General features: G+C 45.7%; 2 protein-coding genes across 4 annotated transcripts in view; one reads left to right on the forward strand and one right to left on the reverse strand.

Annotated features, from left to right (window-relative positions):
- SETD3 (SET domain containing 3, actin N3(tau)-histidine methyltransferase) overlaps positions 1–904 on the reverse strand; it is an 80,749-nt gene extending 79,845 nt beyond the window's left edge. For all 3 annotated transcript variants that reach the window (XR_005791175.1, XM_040478202.1, XM_040478203.1), the window contains exon 1: positions 884–904. The gene's annotated coding sequence lies outside the window, so the exon portion shown is untranslated. The remainder of the gene's footprint in view (positions 1–883) is intronic.
- Positions 175–20,442, forward strand: part of CCNK (cyclin K) — a 30,185-nt gene continuing 9,917 nt past the window's right edge. Inside the window, exons 1-5 of the mRNA XM_040478204.1 lie at positions 175–463; positions 12,577–12,825; positions 13,278–13,359; positions 14,904–15,035; positions 20,172–20,277. Of these exons, the coding sequence (XP_040334138.1) occupies positions 12,629–12,825; positions 13,278–13,359; positions 14,904–15,035; positions 20,172–20,277 (517 nt within the window). The 5' untranslated portion in view covers positions 175–463; positions 12,577–12,628. The remainder of the gene's footprint in view (positions 464–12,576; positions 12,826–13,277; positions 13,360–14,903; positions 15,036–20,171; positions 20,278–20,442) is intronic.

Here is a 20,442-nt window from a genome sequence, read left to right on the forward strand (position 1 = left end):
GCTCTCCCAAGACGAAAGTGTCGCCAGTCTCTTCCCGGCCCCTCCCCACGGGTCAGCCGTCGCTGCGGGCAGGAGGAGGAGCCAGCCCGGGGGCGTTCTATTTCGGCAGTCCCGCCCCCCCCGGGGCGAGAGGGAATTCGGGAGCAACCGAACGTGCTAACGGAACTTGGACGCGGGAGGCGGGGCCCGAGACGCCCTTTCTCCAATCAGCGCCTGGCGTGGGCGCAGCCCATCCAATTGTGGCGCCGAAGCTGGCGGGGCCGAGGCCGTTCTGGCCCGCAGGCCCAATGGCTGGAGAGGAGGCCGTGCAGTACGGTTAGGGGTGGCTGGGCGGGGCCGCGCCCGGTCGCTGGTTTTTCGTCGCGGACGCAGCGAGATGACGTCGCTTCCCCGACATTCCACGTCCAAGATGGCCGCGGTTGGCGAGGAGAGACGTCGCTAAGGGGCTTGCCTGAGGCGAGGGGTGAGTGACCGACGGACCGCCGCTCACCTCCACTTCCCTGGAGGTCGGAGTAGGGTATAGCCATTTATCTCCGGCCATTGGCGGAGTCTCTTTTTCGGGATTCCGCCTCGCTCCGCTATCCCTGGTGCAAATCGAAGTTAGCGGGCGACGGCGGGGCTGCGGGTTGGGCTTCGAGACAGTGTATGAGACACAGGAGCGGGGCAGGGAGGCCGACGCGGACCCTAAAACAGACAGCAGCCCTCGAAGTGAGGGGCGGCTAGGATTCGGGGACTTTCTAGCAGATGGGGAGAAGGGGCGGGGGGGGGCGCGTGCTCTTAAACGCGCGCGCAGCCTCTGAACCGCACAATCGCAGTGTACCTCTATCTTCCCAGTTTATTTCGCAGTGTTCTGGTCCCTGTCGAGGTTAGGCCTGAGACTTACTCTACTCTACGTCTGAGGTACTCCGACTTTGGAGTCTGAAGAACCATGTAACAGGGTGGGACTAGAAATAAGGAAAAGGAACTTCCGCGATTAGGTTCGTTCTTGCCGAGACGTCGTCTTTACCGATCCTCTTCTGGACTGTTTGGTTTGTTATTAAAGCAGTTGTTCTTAAGAAAATTGAGGCGTAAGTCTGAGGTTGTCTGAAAGTACTTGGACTGTTACCAGCACCGAGCACGGTTGGTAACGCTCCCTAAACTTGGACTGCCAGTTAAACCGAGCTTTCGCGAAATCATCTGACGTTAGGCGCGACTTCTGAGAGCAGTTACTTGAGGGTGATCTCTTGTGGTTTTAAAGTAAACTTGATAGTGATTATGTATCTCGTTCTAAATCGCTCTTTAGATGTATCTAGTATGGTGCTTTTCATTTGTAGGCGCTCATTAAGGGTTTGTTTGAATGATGTTGCTAGAATGAAAACTCCATGAGGGGCTTTGTATCCTCAGCACCTAGAACACTGGGTGACGTATTGTAAGCTTTCTAGATTGTTGAATGAACAATGGATGGATGATGGTAGTAATGGTGGTATTGGTAGACATTTTGGTTAAGATCGTTAGCGGCTTTAGATTGCTTGCTTGTTAAATAATCTTGACGGTAAATGTAAGAGTTATCCAGGATTATTTTATTTTATTCACAGTAACCACTCTTAGTGTCTAATTTTCAGGGTTTTTTTTTTCCTTTTGTCTCATTGTATTGTAATGCATCATTCAACCTTATTTGTTGATTCTTGCATAAAACATAATGGGTGTTTCGTTTTGAAAATGTAGTTTGCACCAACAAGCAATAAGGAAACATTCTAATTACTAAGGAGGTCCTTACATTTTCAATGCCACTTCTGAAATTGAATGTCGTAAAGAAAAAATGGTTTTAGCCTACCTTACCTAGGGAGATAATGTTTGAAAGCAGTGAGTTCGCTGAAGAAGAAAAATGGTTTGTTTGCTGTCTCTAAGAATTGGGTGAGGACCAACAAAATGAAAAGGAAGTTCAAGGTAATGGAGGAGATCATAAAGAACTTCAAATTGGATTAAATTCATTTCATATTTTTAGGGTCAGATAAATGATATACCGGCATACTTGCAGGTAAAATTGTAAAACCACTGCTCATAGCTTTTGAGGAATCTGAAAACAACAGTTAATGGTGTAAGACTGGAATCTGGTAAATATCTCAGATTTTGCAGAGACCAGTTAGGTTGATGGCTCTTGGATGCTAGAACTTGTTACTCTATTTTAGAGCCTTGGTTTTGTGTTGTTTTTTTTTTTAATTTTTAAATGTTTTTATTCATTTTTGAGAGACAGATACAGAGTGCAAACAGGGGAGGGGCAGAGAGAGAGGGAGACACAGAATCCGAAGCAGCTCCAGACTCTGAGCTGTCAGCACAGAGCCCAATGTGGGGCTCGAACCCACAAACCACGAGATCATGATCTGAGCTGAAGTCGGACACTGAACCAGCTGAGCCACTCTGGTGCCCTGTGTTTTAGAGCCTTGTTGGGAGAGCAGAAAGAGTTTGTGAGTACTTGGGAAAGGAGAGCTCATTGCCTCAAACTTCAGAGCTTCAACTAAAAAAAAAAAGCCAGCCCGATGACATACGTCTAATTACTTGTCCCTAGAAGTTTGCTACCTTGGTGGTGAATGAGGGCTTGCTAGGCATGGGTCCATTTAGGTTTCCTGAGGACACTGAATGTATCTCTCTTCCTGTCCTAGTAGACACAAGAGACACATGTACACTGGCTAAGGTCTGCTTGGGTGGATTTATGTCCATTGAAATTACCAAACCCCAAATGATTAATGGGCTGATGTCAGCCTGAAGACAGGTGTTTAGAGATGAGCTATAGGGCTCTGGTCTTGCCCCTACTCTGGTTAGCACCTTTTTTTCTTATTGCCAACTTTAAATATATGAGGCATACTCCTCACATTAATAAATGTACTCAAAACCTGTAGCTATAAAGAATTTTTAAAGGTTGGGGCGCCTGGGTGGCGCAGTCGGTTAAGCGTCCGACTTCAGCCAGGTCACGATCTCGCGGTCCGTGAGTTCGAGCCCCGCGTCGGGCTCTGGGCTGATGGCTCAGAGCCTGGAGCCTGTTTCCGATTTTGTGTCTCCCTCTCTCTCTGCCCCTCCCCCCGTTCATGCTCTGTCTCTCTCTGTCCCAAAAATAAATAAACGTTGGAAAAAAAATAAATAAATAAAATAAATGTACTCAAAACCTGTAGCTATAAAGAATTTTTAAAGGTTGAAACAATAGGTCAAAATTAACAAGATGTAAATTTGCCAGGTCAAATCTACAAAAGTTCATTATGCATATTTGAGACGAGGAAGACCAGATTTGGGGGGGAAAAAGGGGGGGGGTGTGGATTGTAGGATGTAATGTTCCATCTGTGGAAGCAAAGTGGAGAATCTTCCCCAGATTGAGGGAAAGCGATATTTTCATCTAACGACAAATTGTGGCTCTGCCATTTACGACCTTTGTGAATTAGGCAGGCTGTTTCATGTCTCTTTGGTTCTGGTTTCTGCACAATAAATTGTGAGAATAATAAAATACAGCTTGCAGGCATGCTGTGTCTCAGTGGACGCACAATGGACATGTTGCTGAGTATTGGTAATCTCCCTTCCCCCACTTACTATGAAGATCGTGTAAACAACGTTTTCCATTTTGGTTGCTAATGTTTAGGGGTTATCTTGAAACACTAAAAACCATGTTGAGAAAATAGAGGTGTTTGTTTACCCTGGAGAAGAGAAGGGAATGGGAAAATTGTCTTCACATTTGAGAGGCAATCAGTAGACAAGGGAAAGGTAAGGATTCAGAGAGTCGTTGAAAGGCGGAAAAGTCAACGTTAAGACTAATACAAAAATAAAGGTGAACACTAGTTAGTGATACCCAGCAATGCCATAGGTAAACTATTAATGTTTTGTAATACTAATTTGTAAACTATTAATGTTCATTAATGAAAGTGGCCGAATGAAGGTTAGTGAGTGACTAAGTATTACTTAGAGGGAATTTCTGTACTAGGTCAGAAAATTGAGTAATGACCTTCACTATTGCTTCCAACATGTAGGTGTCCAAATTCTAAACTTGAAAATGCATTTCTTCTTTCATCATTTAAAATGCTATATCTAAAGCACATTCCTGGAAGATGTTGCTGAAAAGCTTTGACATGCCGCTTGTTTATTGAGAGATTTTTACTTGTGGTGCTTGTAACCCTGAGCCATTTTCACAGTAATCATGAGCTGCTAATGAGAAAACCTGTAACTTTAGGGTCTTGTGAAAAAATCAATAAAGGGTAATAGGAACAGGGGTGTAGAACTGAGGTATGGACTTTTTCAGGGGAGTGAGAACTGTTTTGATTCTATTTATGCACATTTATTTTCACTTTCGTGTATTGTTTATTTGACCCCGGAGCCTAAAGGCGCTCTCTCTCTCTCTCTCTCTCTGTGTCAAAAATAAACATTTTACAAAAATTAAAAAATAAAAAGGGGGGGTGCCTGGGTTGGTTGAGTGTCCAACTTCAACTCAGGTCATGATCTCATGGTCCATGAGTTCAAGCCCTGTGTCGGGCTCTGTGCTGACAGCTCAGAGCCTGGAGCCTGCTTCGGATTCTGTGTCTCTCTCTCTCTCTCTCTGTCTCAAAAAAAAAACAAAACAACAAAAAAAAAAAAACATGAAAAATAATAATCTAAAGGCACTATGCTGGATTATTAGCATGGGCTTTGGCCCCTGGCAGCAAGGTAAAGCAGGCAGAGTCTATCTGTGGTTTAATAAAACCATGTAGGGAGCTGGAGCTTGTTTTCCACTCCTATGTCCCCCCCCACTGGGTCCCGTCCCTTTTCCTCACTCCTCCCCTTTTCTCTCGGCACAGGCCTTCATACTCTATGGGGAGGGGGTAGCATTTATTTCCTCCCCCTTAAGTGACTTTTTTTTTGGTTATCTTCCTCAAACTTTTCTTTCCCTCCTGTTTCAGAGAAAGAGCTTCCTCCCTGAGGTTAACTTTTTTACTATGCGTTTTATTATCCCTTCGGCCTCCTCTAGTGGCTCCTTCCCTTCTTGCCTCAGACATCTTTCACTCTCCTCTCCGCTGAGTAAACAAGAACCCTGTTTCATAGCCTGTTCATTCCTTTTCACAGTCTCCCTTCTGCCCCACCGTACTTGTGCAAAGGTTCTGCTATTTACGTACGTGTGTTTCTGCTTTACAGAGACAGTTCACATACCACACAAATCACCGATTTAAAATAGCGTACAAGCCAGCAGTCTTCAGTACGGAGTTGTGCAAACATTCCTATAGTCAACTTTCAGTGACTCTAAGAACTCCACACCAAAGTAACCTTTCCTTAATTCTTTGTTCTTTAAATTTTCTTCAGTGTTTGTCACTGTTAACTGCCACATCTGTCTCACAGCCCGTGTCCTTTGGTTTCTCTTGCAGTTGAAGTTACAAGTTTCCCACCTCTTGGACCATCCCTTCCCTTTCTTTCCTTTGGAGATTTTTCTGCTTTCTCAAGTTCAGTCTCCAGACCTCTTTTTTCACTTTCCATCCCTCCGCCTGCCACCATGACTTTAGTTGTCAGTTCTGTATGGAGGAATCCCAGATAGATATGTTCTTCCAGACTTCAGTCCTGTTTCTAGGTCTGATAGGTGTTTCCATACAGATGTTTAGTGGGTTCTTCAAACCTAATATTTTTGGAACCCAAATTCTCCCTGCCCCAGGCCCCACCATCAAAACTACCTCCTTCCCCATTTTTCTTTTTAGTATTACCCTCTCTGTCAGGCAGACAGGCTTGAAATCATCTCTTGCCTTTATTTATTTATTTGCATCACAGCCCAATGTGGTTCTTGCTTCTTGTCTCAGCATCATCTTGAGGGAGGGGGACAAGCCCTCATCAGGCGGTACTTGAACAGCTACTTTAGTCTCCTAACTTGGTCATCTCCAAACAGCCCCTGCCTCATTCTCTGCCCCCTTACCATGCCTTCTTGTTTTTCATGGCACTTGCCACTCCCTGATAAAATAGTAACATACTTGTTTCTCTTTGTCTCTGCTGCTAGGACATGAGCTTCCTAGAACATAAGCTTCAGGTAGGGCAAAGACCTTGCATCTCCGTTCCTGCTGTGTCATTGAGGCCTGGCTCATAGTAAATACTCAGCAAATATTTGAATGAGTAACTACATGCACAACTGTTGGGTCGATATATCTTAAAGTAGATGTTCCCAGCTAGTGTGCTGTGAATACATTACAGAGATTTTGAGATGATGATGCCCTCAACCAGTTGGCCAGTTGCTTTCTGCTCCACCAGAATGTGCATGGATGTTTGTTACTATTATTAAAAATGAAAAACTGGAAATATCTCAAATGTCCGTTCACAGTAGAGTGGATAAGTAAATTATGTTTTATTCATAGAGCACTGTACAACAGAGTTTCTCAACTTCAACACCGTCAACATTTTGGAACAGTTACTTCCTTGTGGAGAGTCGTTCTGCACCTTGTAGATGTTCGGCAACATTCCTGGCCTCTACCCACTAGATGCCCAGCAGCAGCTCCCTAGTTATGATAGCCCAAAATGTCTGTAGACATTGCAAAGTGTTCCTGAGGGACAAATTCGCCCCTGGTTGAAAACCAGTGCTATACGGTAATGAGAATGAACGGGTACTGCTCTGTGCAGCAAGGATGGACCCCACAGACATAATGTGGAGCAGAAGAAAGCCATTGTGAAAGAGTGATATTCTACCATTCCAGGGTCCTTCAGAACCCTGCGAGACTCGTTGCTGGGACTAGAGGTCAAGGTAGCAGTTACCTCTGGGGGAATCGTGGTTACAAGAGGAAAGAGGAGAGAGTCCGGGATGTCTGTAGAATTCTGTTTCACAGCTGGATGGTGTCACAAAAGCGTGTTCACTTTGTGAAAATTAGTAAACCATGCAGTTAAAGTTAGCGTGCTTTTCTTTTTGTGTGCTGTAATGCACTTACACATCGTGTTAATTTATAAAATCACTACTCATGCATAAGCAAGCATTCTTTGGCTGCTGAGAGAGACTGACCCAGAGGGAATAAGGGAGACCCGGTCAAATAAGTGGTCTTACTTGAGTTTCCCCCACATTTTATAAAGTGAAAGAAGGGTACAAGGACTACTTGTTTATCTGTGGCCTAGACTGGACACATGTTAACATTTTACCACTTTACTGTGTGAACCTGTGTTTTAGATAAGCCATTTGAAAAAAGTTGCAGACATGATACTTTACCCGGAAGTACTTCATTCAGCCTGAGAATAGTCATTTTTGTATATAATCACAGTATCATCACTGTTACCCCTGAGAAAATTAATAGGCCCTAATAGCCTCTAGTATACAGGCCATATTAAAATTTCTCTAATTGTTCGAAATTTCTTTTATAGTTTTGTTTTTGTTTTTGTTTTTGTTTTATGAGGATCCAATCAAGATTCATACATTAGTTTGAGCATTATGCCTCTGTAGTCTTTTGAAATCTGGGACAGTTCCTCCCATCTTCTGTATTTTTCATGACATGGACTTCCTTGAAGAGACCAGGTCAGTTGTCTGGTGGAGGGTCACATTTCTGGATGTGACTAAAAGTTTCCTTGTGCCATTTGACTTGTTCTTCTACTCCCAGTATTTACTGTAAAGTGGAAGTTAGGTTTAAAGTCTCTGTTGAATTTAGCTTTTTAGAGGGAAGAATACTACATAGGTGGTTGATACTTCTTTCTATTGCATCATATCAGGAGGCCACATAATAGCAGGTTTTCACCCTATTAGTGATGCCAGGATTGATTGCTTTTGTTAAGGTAAAGGTACTTTTCTTCCACATTAATACCCGTGCTAGCAAAGTAGACTTTGCTGTATATATACATAAATGATGGACTCATGGATTGTTCATTCACTCTTTTACAGTCATTGTTATTTTTCTTTTTTTTTTTTTCAACGTTTATTTATTTTTGGGACAGAGAGAGACAGAGCATGAACGGGGGAGGGGCAGAGAGAGAGGGAGACACAGAATCAGAAACAGGCTCCAGGCTCTGAGCCATCAGCCCAGAGCCCAACGCGGGGCTCGAACTCACGGACCGCGAGATCGTGACCTGGCTGAAGTCGGACGCTTAACCGACTGCGCCACCCAGGCGCCCCTATTTTTCTTTTTAATATTCAGATTCCCTGAATTTGTCCAGTGAGAGTCCACGCTGGCTCCTGTGTCTTTTTAGAAGCTTCCATTACTCTTAGCACATCTCAGGCAGACCCCTATCCCAGACTGGAAAGGAGAAAGGAGACCGGTTTTTTTTTTTTTGTAGAGGGTAACTAAGATTTGGACACTGATGTGTTCCTGACTATAGGAATGTCGTCGCTCCTAGATACTTGCGGTGGACAGAGCTGGGATGTATGTGTATACATATTTTAACCATGATTTTTGTGTTTTCCATTAAAATTTAACATTACAGGTTTTCCTTAAGCTTTGATCTTATGCATATGTTTACTTTGAACTGAAAATCTTGATTCCTAATGACATCAACATTTGTATCTCTTTGCTTTATCCTACGGTACACATACACAAACGGGTTGACGGTGAACAATAGTAATGCCAGTACCAACAAAGTATTACTGAAGAAGTTTAAGATTTCCTTGCAGTTCTTTTGTGCTTCGAATATATTTCGCTCAGGATGGAACGAGACCGGGAATTACTTGTAATGGTTTTCCGTGTTTCATGTTTGGTATGCACTGGGTTTATTCTGAGTTTTAGGGTTTGCTTTTTTCTTTTTAGTGTTAAATATTTACATGATTCAGAAGTCAGAGTTGCAGAAGGACTCGCGAGCCAACCCAAAAGAGCCGCTTCCAGTGGCTATATCTGGAATAGTTTGGGCAACGAAGTAAATGACGGTAGTATTGGCTTATGATTCAAAGAATGAAACAAACACCGATGAGTCCATACTAATATAAATAAGTGATTGAATAAATACATGAATGAGGGTGAAGAAACAGATCTTTCTTACAAAAGAACAACTAATGTTGAAGAAAGGAAGGAAGGAAATAGAAAGTCACCATTAGAACACCACAGTAATCGGGTCGCCTGGGTGGCTCAGTCGGTTGAGAATCTGACTTCGGCTCAGGTCATGATCTCATGGCTCATGAGTTCGAGCCCCGCGCTGGGCTCTGTGCTGACAGCTCAGCGCCTGAAGCCTCCTTCCCATTTTGTGTCTCCTTCTCTCTCTGCCCTCCCCCTCTCGTGTTCTGTCTCTCTCTCTCTCTCTCTCAAAAATAAATAAACGTTGAAAAAAAAATTTTTTTACAATAAAGAACACCACAAGAATTGTTACAGGCAAGATCCTCAGATGAATGCTAAAATTAATGGGCGAAACTTGAAGGAGAAAAGGGGATAATTTGCTTAGTATTTTGCATTGCAAAATATTTTCCCCAAAATGCTCACTAATTACTGTGGTAGTTAGAACATCTGTCCTCACATTCATTGATACTTCTCCTTCCAGGAGATGTCGCTTAATTCCCTGCCCTTGAGGGTAGGCTAGGCCTTGTGATTCATTTCTAAGGAATAGAAAATGGAAAGGAAAAAATAGTAACTTACAGTGAGAAACCTGGCAAGACCCCATCTTAACCAAGTGGTCATGGTTTACATGGACAGTAGGTTCTGATATCTGATGTGGTGAGATGAGATAAGGGCACTTCACCTCTGTGGCATTCTTCCCCAAAACTCCAGTCTGTTCTTGGGGAAACATTAGACAAACCTAAATCAGAGACATTTCATTCTGCCTGGTACTCTTTAAAACTGGCAAGCTCATGAAAAAACCAGGAAACGCTGAGAAACTGTTACTAGAAGATACTAAGGAAATAAGGCCCCTAAATGCAGTGTCGCATCCTGGATTAGATCCAGAACAGAAAAGGATTTTTGGAGAAACTCAAAATTTGAGTCAAGGCTGTAGTTCAGTTGTACCAAAATTAATGTCTTCATTTTCGTAAACATACCATGGTTGTATAAGACGTTAACGTTGGAGGAAGCAGAGTGAAGGGTATATGAGAATTCCCTCCTGCCTTTACAACTCTTCTGTAAATCTGCAATTATTTTCAAATAAAAGGCTTCTTAAGTCAAAGCTGTGGGGGTGATTGGGTGGCTCAGTTAATTGAGCATTGACTCTTGATTTTGGCTCAGGTTATGATCTCATGGTTCTTGAGATCTACTTGGGATTCTCTCTCTCCCTCTCTTTCTCTCTCTGCCTCTCCCCTGCTCACGTTCTCTCTTCCTCTCTCTCTCTCAAAATAAAAACACATTTAAAAAAAAGTCGAAGCTGTGTAAAAAGAGATCCCCAAAGTATTGCTCCCATTCCTGTCCCTTCCATTCTGTTCTTCCCTGTTCCCTATTGGTAACCTTTTTATTATTATTATTAGTTTAAAAAACAAATTCAGATGTCTATTATTTCTCCTCTCACACGGATACTAACGTACCACGTACACTATCCTGCATCCAGCTGATCCTGGAACTGTCTCCTTACCAGGACTTAAAGGGTTTTTTTAGTCTTTTTTTAATACCAGCATGGTACACCATTAATGTTCATGTTAGCCATATTTTCTTCAGCCAGTGCCCCATTGAGGGACATTTGGGTTGTTCACAGTTTTTGCTGTTATAAGTGACATTTTCATGAATGATCTTGTGGATACACTGTTTCATACTTGTAATGGTATTTTCAGAGTAGTTTCTCTGAAGTGGGATTACTAAGTAAAACAGCAAATGCATATGTAATTTTGTTAGATATTGCCAAATTCCCCTCTGCGAGAGTTGTTCCATTTTGTGTTCCCACCAGCACTATATGAGATCGCCTGCTTCTCCCTGGCCTTGCCAACAGAGGATATAGTCACACTTTTAGAGTTTCTGCCAGCCGAGAGTTGAGAAATGTATCCCAGTATGACATCCGACTCTGAACTCTTCATATTTACTGAGCATCTGATTGTGCACTTTCCATGTTTACTTAGGCTTTAGGTAACTGACCTCCCCAACCTCCAGTCATTGCCCAGTTCTGTCACACACACAATTACAAATCAGTTGAAGAAGATTACTTTTTTCCTGGTACTTAATTTCTTCCTGGTGGAGGAAAGATCCATTTGTAGGGCTTCCAGGTGCGAGGAGGAGGAGGGGTGCATTCAGCCCTGCCAAATCCCCTTTCCCACTAGAAATGAGGCAGCACACAGAAAAGGTTAGGCTTCCAGATTCACTGATGCCTCTGGCCCGGAACTGAGCTAGTGAACCGCTCTTTCCTTGCCGACAAGACCCACCTGCTTCTAGCTGCCTCTTTAAAGTACTTCTGCGACCTATTTGAGAATTGCTCTTCTCTGATGAGTTTACAGACGGTTTACATATTCCAGTGGCCTCCAGATGAGAGTCCTTGTTTTCTGTTTTCTTTGCTCAACATGATGCTTTTAGAGAACCTCTTTATTCTGAATGAAAAAGAGGAGGATGATGGGGTGCCTGGGTGGCTCAGTTGGTTAAGCATCCGACTTCGGCTCAGGTCATGATCTCACGGTCCTGCTTCAGATTCTGTGTCTCCTCTCTCTGCCCCTCCCCTGCTCGCCCTCTGTCTCTCTCTTTCTCAGAAATAAAAAATTAAACACTAAAAAAAAATTTTTTAAAAGGAAAAGAAGAGGATGAGAAAAATTTGTTTTTAATGTTCATTTATTTTTGAGAGAGAAACAGAAAGTGAGTGGGGGAGGAGTAGAGACACAAGGAGACACGCAATCCAAAGCAGGCTCCAGGCTCCGAGCTGTCAGCACAGAGCCCAACACAGGGCTCGAACTCACGAGCCATGAGATCATGACCTGAGCCGAAGTCGGAAGCTTAACCGATGGAGCCAGCCAGGTGCCCCTTGAACATCTTAAAGGAACTTCTTTCTTCCCTTGTGGACCACCTCCTTTTACCCACAGCCCCAGAATCACTGCACCCAGACATCTGATTTTTATTGCTCAGTTCAGTGACTTGTGCAGATTTGAATTCAGCCAATCTCGTGGCTCTTCTAAGTGAAATGAAGTAAACTGAAAAAGGGAAATTCTGATTGGGTGCTGAGTGGAAGAGATGGATAATTTTGGAGCATAAATCTTTTTAGGGGGTTAAGACAGGCCTGGATTTTACTAAAGAACGGAATCTAGACCAGCATGAAGGGATTGAGTCTACTGAAGAAAGGCAGAAAGGAAAGTGAGACGGAAATGCCCTTCCTTTTCAGCTGCTATGAAATTTGGGATTTATTATACCGTGAGTCACTTATGTGTTAAATTGGCTTTGGGGCTGAGTCTGAGCTTGTAATGGTCAATCAGTAGTGTTGCTTCTCTGGGAAATTTTTTTAAAGTTTGTTTTTTTATTTACTTTGAGAGGGAGTGCGCAAGCAGGGGAGGGGCAGAGAGAGAGGGAGAGAGAAGCCCAAGCAGACTCCGAGCCCTGTAAACATGGAGCCTGACATGGGGCTCGATCTCACAAACCGTGATACCATGACCTGAACTGAAATCAAGAGTCAGACGCTTAACTGACTGAGCCACCCAGGTGCCCCTCTGGGAAATTTTGATCCAAAATCAAATATAATCAGTGATTGCACACTGTCTTTGATGATCCGGATTGTTTGATGTGGAGTATTCCTTTCCAACCTCGCTGCTCCTTCTCTTTCTCTTAGGATTCTAACATTTTCAGAAAATCTTTTGGAAAGAACAAGTCTACTTCAATAAATGAAGGAGAATAAAGAAAACTCAAGCCCTTCAGTAACCTCAGCAAACCTGGACCACACAAAACCATGTTGGTACTGGGATAAGAAAGACTTGGCTCATACACCCTCGCAGCTCGAAGGACTCGATCCAGCCACTGAAGCCCGGTACCGCCGAGAGGGGGCTCGGTTCATCTTCGATGTGGGCACACGTTTGGGACTGTATCCTAAGTCTCCTTGGAATCTGTTATAGATAGGCTCCCCACCTGGATACTAAAAACAAAATAGGTAGCACTGTGTCCGTACTGAAATGGCTCTTAAGTATTTCTATTTCAATTTTTTCTGACTAACTTGGCTCCTCAGGGGTTTTCTGTTTCCTGTTTATCCTTTAAACGTGTAGACTCAGCCATTGGGTGAGTGGCCACCAGGAGGCATGCCCGGTGGTCACCGTTGAGGTGTACCTAGAGGTTGGGGAAGCCCTGCCTTGTTAGAAGTAGGAACTTCAACTTGCTAACGTCAACTTGTCAGAGTCCTGAAACCCTGAGATCCCCATGCTTTGCCACCAGAGTGTTTAAACGCTGATTTTGCTGTTATTGTTTGCCTTTATGTTTCCACATTTAACTAAGAGCATAACTTCCAAAAATTCTTGGTCAAGTCCTTAACCAGATCAACAGACACTATGATACCCTGGCAACTGGAATAATTTATTTTCATCGCTTCTATATGTTTCATTCCTTCAAGCAATTCCCAAGATATGTAAGTGTTTGAATTTTATTATAATTCGCTAACACACACGTTACTCTTTTCACACAGTTTAGTGGACTGTTTATAGTCTCTTTCTATTCTGTTTTCCAGAAAGTATTTATTTCCGTGTAGTACGTGGTGTCCATAAATAATCAAGTTTGAACTTTTATTTTTTCCAACTAACTATATTTAAATCTTATTTAAGCCAGGGTGGACCACGATCGTATTGCACTTTGTGTGGACTTTACTTCCTTCTCACATTTCACAAGATGAATTTGGGCTTCTAAGGAAGACCCCAAAAAAGGGCAAGATGGAAGAGAAGTTCTTTATGCCATATCACTCACTCTTTAGCTACTCCTTAAACATGCAGAGTCCAACAGGAAACCTGCCGTGAGTAGCCAGGATAGGTGGTATGACATGTACAAAACACGTGGTCCATAGTAAAGCCTTAGGAGAGGTGAGGAAGGAGGGCTGGAGCATCCAAAGGAGTGGTTAATTACATCTTAGAGGGCTCAGGGAAGATGCCAGGGAGGAGTTGCCGGCAGTTAGTTAAGCCTTGACTGGAAGTAGGGCTTAGAGGTGCTGAGATGGGACGGAGCAGTTGGTCCAACAGGAACTGGCATGAGTAGAGACACCGGGCAGCGTACTATTCTGTGTAGCCCGGCCAGGGAGGTCCGTGTGGCAGGAAGGGAATGGCGGGGCCCCGGGTGGAAAGGTAAGCTGTATCGGACCATAGTGAGCCTCGGTCTTCGGACCAGGGAAATCTGACTTTAGTAGGCAGACTGAAGTTGTGGAAGGGTTTTTAGGAGGAAGATGACAGAAGATTTACTAGGAAATTAACGTGTTGGGGATCCTTCCTCTTGCTCAGGTTTTCCCCAGTTTTGTACACATGTCTTCCTCACTGGTCTGTAAAGCTCTAGAGGAAGGAGCCTGTGGCAGAGTCAGCTTTGTGCCTGGCACAGCATCTGACACCTGCCGTGCTCGGGGTCCCGTGGAGGAGGGGCACGGGGGGGGGGGGGGGGGGGGGGGGGGGGCGGGGGAGGGGGGGGCTGGCGCAGGCAGAGAATAGCCGGAGGCCAAGCTGTGAGAGCGCTGCAGTGGGGTAGGGACTGCATGTGGATCCAGGCGGCTGGGGCAGGGAGAGAAAGCGTGGGCGGTGGTATATGGATGGGTTCCACGGGAAATGTGTTTAATTGTGCTCTTTTTCTGCAGCAAAGCTCACTGTTCCGGGAGCCATTATCTTTAAGACTGCAATGTAAAAAGAAAGTTTGTTCCTATGATTCTTTTCCTTTCTGGCATCTATTTTGTTTACATGGCATTTTCTTTGGAAAATTCAATTTGAAATAACTTACGAAGCCAAATTGGGAGTGGGTGTGTGTACGTATACGAAATTTCCTTCAAGCTCTTTGAGCGTCAGAGTATTTGTGAACGAGTAAAAGGAAGAGAGGAAGATAGGAGAATAAGGGGACCGGGTTATTGCGAAGGCCAAAACTCCTTGCTGCTTTCTCCCGTGAGCTTTGTTAACAGTATCTCAAGAGCTCTTACCTCCCTTGCAGGTGACAGGAGCTTGTTGTCTCTTTCTGGCTGGGAAAGTAGAAGAAACGCCCAAAAAATGTAAGGATATCATCAAAACGGCTCGTAGTTTATTAAACGATGTACAATTTGGCCAGTTTGGAGACGACCCAAAGGTAAGAATCTTAACTTCCTGCCTTCAGATCCTGGTTCCTCGTGGTAGTGTTGTGATAAGGTTCCTCGTGTGGCCCCCGTAGCTGCCCGTGCCGGGGGCCCCCCGAGACCTGAGAGGGCTTTGTGCAGAAGGTCCTCCTTCTCGCCTCTGTCAGAGAGGAGGGAAGATGAAACGGCCTGCGCGTAGGGAGCACCTGCTGGCGCGCACGCCTCACCCTGAGGACCTGGAGGCAGCGGCACACGGGACGTGAGCGGAAACCCGCTTGCTCCCGTTAGCGCTCCTGGACCCGGACGCAGCTCAGCCTCGTCGGCCCGACCGTGACGGGAGGGCCGCGTCTCCAGCCAGCTCCCGAATAGGCGGAAAGCACAGGCGATAGACGGACATGTGCCCGTGTCTGCTTACGCTGTGTGTCTTTCCACTTCCTGAGAGTGTTGGGAAGCATTAACATGCGCGGCTATTTTCAGACACCCAGAGGTTGCTCTTGGGCGCGCCGTCCGTTCTGGCTCTTGCCCACAATCCCTGCCTCTGTCAGGAGACGGTATTGGAACAGTTGTAGAGCTGCTTTTAATGTGTTTATCATGTTCGAAAAAGACCGCTCTCGGAGCCCCGTAGTGGCTTTCCTCCACCCCTGACTCCTGTCAGGTTCCCCCCACCCCGTTGTAACCCTGATGGCACCCGTCCGCTGTGCTTCACAACACTTAGTGCAACTGCCGATTGGATTTTTTTTTAATCTACTTGTTTCGAGAGAGAGAGGGAGGGAGAGAGAGAACTCTGAGAAGCCTCTGCTCTGTCAGCACGGAGTCTGACATTAGGGGCTCAACCTAATGAACCGTGATTCGTGACCTGCGCCGAAGTCGAGTTGGACGTCTAACCAGCTGAGCCACCCAGGCGCCCAAAGGTGGTTGGATTTTAATCAGATAATCGCACAGAAGAACTCTCCTCCGCTGTAAGATCTCTGACAGCAGAGACCATGTCATCTGTCGTGCCAGGTGCCTGGTACAGTGGCTAGACAGAATAGGCACCCAGTAGATACCTGTCGGAGAAATGACAAGCTCCAGAGCACAGGTAAAGCCAGGCTCACCAGGATGAGGAACTGGGCACCATTCAGTCTTACTTTTCCTCACTAGCTGCTGTCGCCCGCCACACAGTTACCCCGTCTACCAATGAGTATTTATGTTGGTGTTTGTAAAATGTGTTCGTTTTCCTTCCTGCTTTGAGGAGTTAACAGGCCCAGAATGCTTTTGCATATATTGTAGTTGTGATTAATACTAATAGTTTGTAAGTACTGTCAACATGGGTAACTGTCCCTTGAAATGATTCATAAACCTGTTCACCTGTTTATAAGAATGTGCATCTATTAGGAATTCTTACTAACAACGATCAAAAGGGAATTTAAGGGGCGCCTGGGTGGCTCAGTTGGTTGAGCGGCCGACTTCGGCTCGGGTCATGATCTCGCGGTCCGTGAGTTCGAGCCCCGCGTCGGGCTCTGTGCTGACAGCTCGGAGCCTGGAGCCTGTTTCAGATTCTGGGTCTCCCTCTCTCTGACCCTCCCCTGTTCATGCTCTGTCTCTCCCTGTCTCAAAAATAAATAAAATGTTAAAAAAAAATTTTTTTTTTTTAAAAAGGGAATTTAATAGAAGTAATGTAACTATCAGATACCTGTGGGTATCGGATTCTTACAGAGTAGGAGACAGTTGTAGGAACACGTCGTGGGCATGTGGCAGCACCTTGGCGTGTGTTACCCTAGGGTGCCTTTGGGGAAGTGCCCTTTTACCTCCAGCTTCTACCCGCTCTACCTTCAGATCGGGAAACGAGACTTGATCAGGCACGGTGAGGTAGGAGTTCTGCAGCTCCATTGCCCCAGAAGAGAGGAAGAGGGAAAGGGTCACGCTATCCATAGGAGGCGAAGGGGCTTTGAAACCCGCCCCCGTGAGGAGGAGAAGGGGCTTTGACCTTCACCCGCCTCTCCTTTCTGTCATGTGCGGTCTTCCCAGAGATGATCTGGGGGTGCAGGAGCCAGAGGAAAGCACCCCGCCTCTGGGAGTAGTGAAGACATTGTAGACACAACCCCCTCTCCAGAGAGGAGAGCAGGGCCGTTCGTTGGAGGGAGGTGTCATAAGCAGGAAAAAGAAGGTCACGAATCACGTGGGACTTTTCTACCTTAATTAGCTTGGCTTCGACCGTCTGGTTTCCCCCATTGTATTAATTTCTCACGTGTTCAACAAATATTTGTTCCAGCCACCGTGTTAGGCACTAGACCCAAAACAGGTGGCAAAGTAGACGTGGCCTTTTCTATTCTCGTGGATTTTATATTGAGTTGGGATAGATTTTAATCAAATAATCCTATGACCAGCTGATTATGAGCTGTGACGAATACTATAAAAAAGTCACTTAAAGTCGAGATGAGGGCGTTCAACCTGGGAACCTGGACAAGTCCCCCAGACAGGTGTTACGGGGCTGAAGGAAGGTTCCCTGAGGAACGATGTTTGCACACAGACCTGTAATTACCCCATTACTTGAATGTTTGAAACGCAAAAGGAGGCCGGGCCGCAGGCTATCCTGTAATACCAAATGGGCCACGGCCTCAAAACCTGTAGGTGCACTTGGTGAAAGGCTGTTTCTAAATTCAGAAGACACGAGGAAATTTCTGGGAAGCAGGTGGTAACAAAACCAGGCAAAAACACCAGCATCAGCGGGATGTCTCCAATTGTGGGAAAGTTTCAGAGTTTGTAGAAAGCTTTCCTCAGAGAATGCTTGCAGCGCTAGGGTAGACGAACCTTAGTCCCGCCACACCGTTTGGAATAACTAACCGTGAGAGAATGGTCTGCGTTGTCTGAGGGGAGGCCATACGTCAGCGCAAAAGCCAGCCCCCCCCCCCCCGCCCCCCGGTCTGCTCTTTCTGGGATTGATGGGCTCGTGCGCCTGTTGGTGGGATCTGAGCCCCGTGGCAAGCCCTCCCTGTGCGAACGAGTGACCCTCTGCTCCTCTGCCGGCACAGACCGCCCTGGCCACGGTGCACGCTGTCTGAAAGTGCTGTGCAGCCAGGCTGTGCAGAAGCACCTGTCTGTAGGGGCGCCTGGGTGTCTCCGTGGTTCAGTGTCCGACTTGGGCTTAGGTCACGATCTCACACTTGGTGAGTTCGAGCCCCGCATCGGGCTGTCAGTGCAGAGCCTGCTTGGGATTTTCTGTCCCCTTCTCTCTGCCTCTTCCTGCTCATTCTCTCTCTCTCTCCCTCTCTCTCTCTCTCTCTCTCTCTCTCGCTCTCGCTCTCGCTCTCTCTCTCTCGATAGTAAACATTAAAAAAAAAAAAAACTTTTTAAAAAATTGCCTGTCAGGGCGCCTGGGTGGCGCAGTCGGTTAAGCGTCCGACTTCAGCCAGGTCACGATCTCACGGTCCGTGAGTTCGAGCCCCGCGTCAGGCTCTGGGCTGATGGCTCGGAGCCTGGAGCCTGTTTCCGATTCTGTGTCTCCCTCTCTCTCTGCCCCTCCCCCGTTCATGCTCTGTCTCTCTCTGTCCCAAAAATAAAGAAAAACGTTGAAAAAAAAATTAAAAAAAAAAAAATTGCCTGTCTATGGGCGTTGACTGGTTTGAGAGCACAGTGACAGGGGAGAGTCCATGTACAACAGCAGCAGTAAAATAAAATGTCCAGGATTAGGCCTGGTAAAAAAAAAACTGTGGAAACCATGGCAGGTTGGGGAAGGAATTGAAAACTGCTGTGAAGGGAATGAGAAGATTTCAGTGAATAAATACACGTTTGATTGGAAAAGTCGGTGTAGTTAAGAAATCCCCATTTTCCCTAAATTGTCCTCTGACTGTGAGTCCCCAGTCAGAACATCAGTAGCTTCCTTTTCTTCTGGACTGGTGCTAAGAAAAAGGGTACTAAAATGAGGCATGGGGGTCTCCCGCGGGACATCGCTTCCAAAATGAGCAGCAGCAGAAGGAACAATGTGCCAGAAAGCGCCATGACCATGGGCAGCTTCCTCGCTATGCCAGCTGCACCTGTCGTGTGCCCGAGGACAAGGCCATCAAGAAGTTCACGACTGGAAGCACAGTAGAGGCGCCACCATCAGGGACATTTCCACAGCGAGTGATTTCGATGCTCGTGTGCTTCCCGTGCTGTATGTGAAGCTACTTTCCTACTTGAGTTGTGCCGGTCAAGGCCAGGCAGGCAGGCTCCGTTCGTGTGGAGCCTGGAAGGACCATGTCCTCAAGGGCCAGCGCCCCACGTCGACCTGCAGGTGCTGCCCCTCAGGCTCCACGAAAAGCCCACGTAAGGAGCAGAGTCCTTGAGACTGAAGAAAAAGTGTCCCGTGGAAACAAAGTAAAATGGAAATTACACTTAAAAACAAAAACGAGGCGGGGGGGGGGGGGGGAGACGTAGGAAAACAAGAACAAGAGGACTCGTGATTGAACTGCTCTCCCAGCTGTTCATCCCTTGGATCCTGGGACAGAAATAGACAATCAGATGAGTGAACGGGAAAGCTGGTGTGTGTGGATAGGTCAGAATGTGGTTTAGTGACAGGAAATGAGGGTTTACGCTGTAGATGACGGTGGGACAGCTTATTTCAGGCAGATGATAGATTCACACACGTGCTTTATATGGATATGCCTGTCGAGCAGGTACAGAGTTTGAATCTGCCATCATCGTCCTTGCTTATTTGCTTGACGTTTTCAGTGGAAATTCCCGAAGGATTGTGGCTTTGTTGATGGAGGTCTGGAAAGAAGCTACAGTTAGATAAATTATCTATAAAGCAAAGGTCCGTTTTGTAAAGGGGTGGCTCATGTATCGAGAGTAAATGACGTATCTGGGGTGCCGGGCCGGCTCAGGGGAGCCTGCAGCTCTTGATCTCGGGGTTGTAAGTTCGAGCCCCCACACCGGGTGTGGAGCCTACTTACGTTTCTAAGAATGTGTATTTTGTTTCCACTGTTTCTAAAAACTCAATCGGATTGGTTCGTCTCCCCCCCTTTTAGTTCTTTTCAGAGTTCCTCCTCGCCTCTGAACAAAGTGAAAACCTAGGCGGGGCAGAGGAGAGGAGGAAGAGAGCTTGAAGAGAGTAAATGGGAAAGCCCACTATCTAACGGGGCTTCAGACCTGTGGTTGAAATCATTTTCTGACGTTTGTTATTTTATTTTTAGGAAGAAGTGATGGTTCTGGAGAGAATCCTGCTCCAGACCATAAAGTTTGATTTACAGGTAGAACATCCATACCAGTTCCTCCTCAAGTATGCAAAACAACTCAAAGGTAAGGAGGCAAGGTTTTTTTTACAGGACTTTTCGTTGGAAAGCAAGTCTTTGTAATGATTTGATGGCCTTCGGATTACGCTTCTCAAAAGAGGAGAACAGAAGAAAGGGTTCAGCGTGTGAGCGTGCCCAGCGCATCACGTGCCCAGATGGTCCAGTATTGCAG

Source organism: Herpailurus yagouaroundi, unplaced genomic scaffold (genome assembly GCF_014898765.1).
Source record: "Herpailurus yagouaroundi ecotype Mexico unplaced genomic scaffold, PumYag 141, whole genome shotgun sequence".
NCBI classification, from domain to species: Eukaryota; Metazoa; Chordata; class Mammalia; order Carnivora; family Felidae; genus Herpailurus; species Herpailurus yagouaroundi.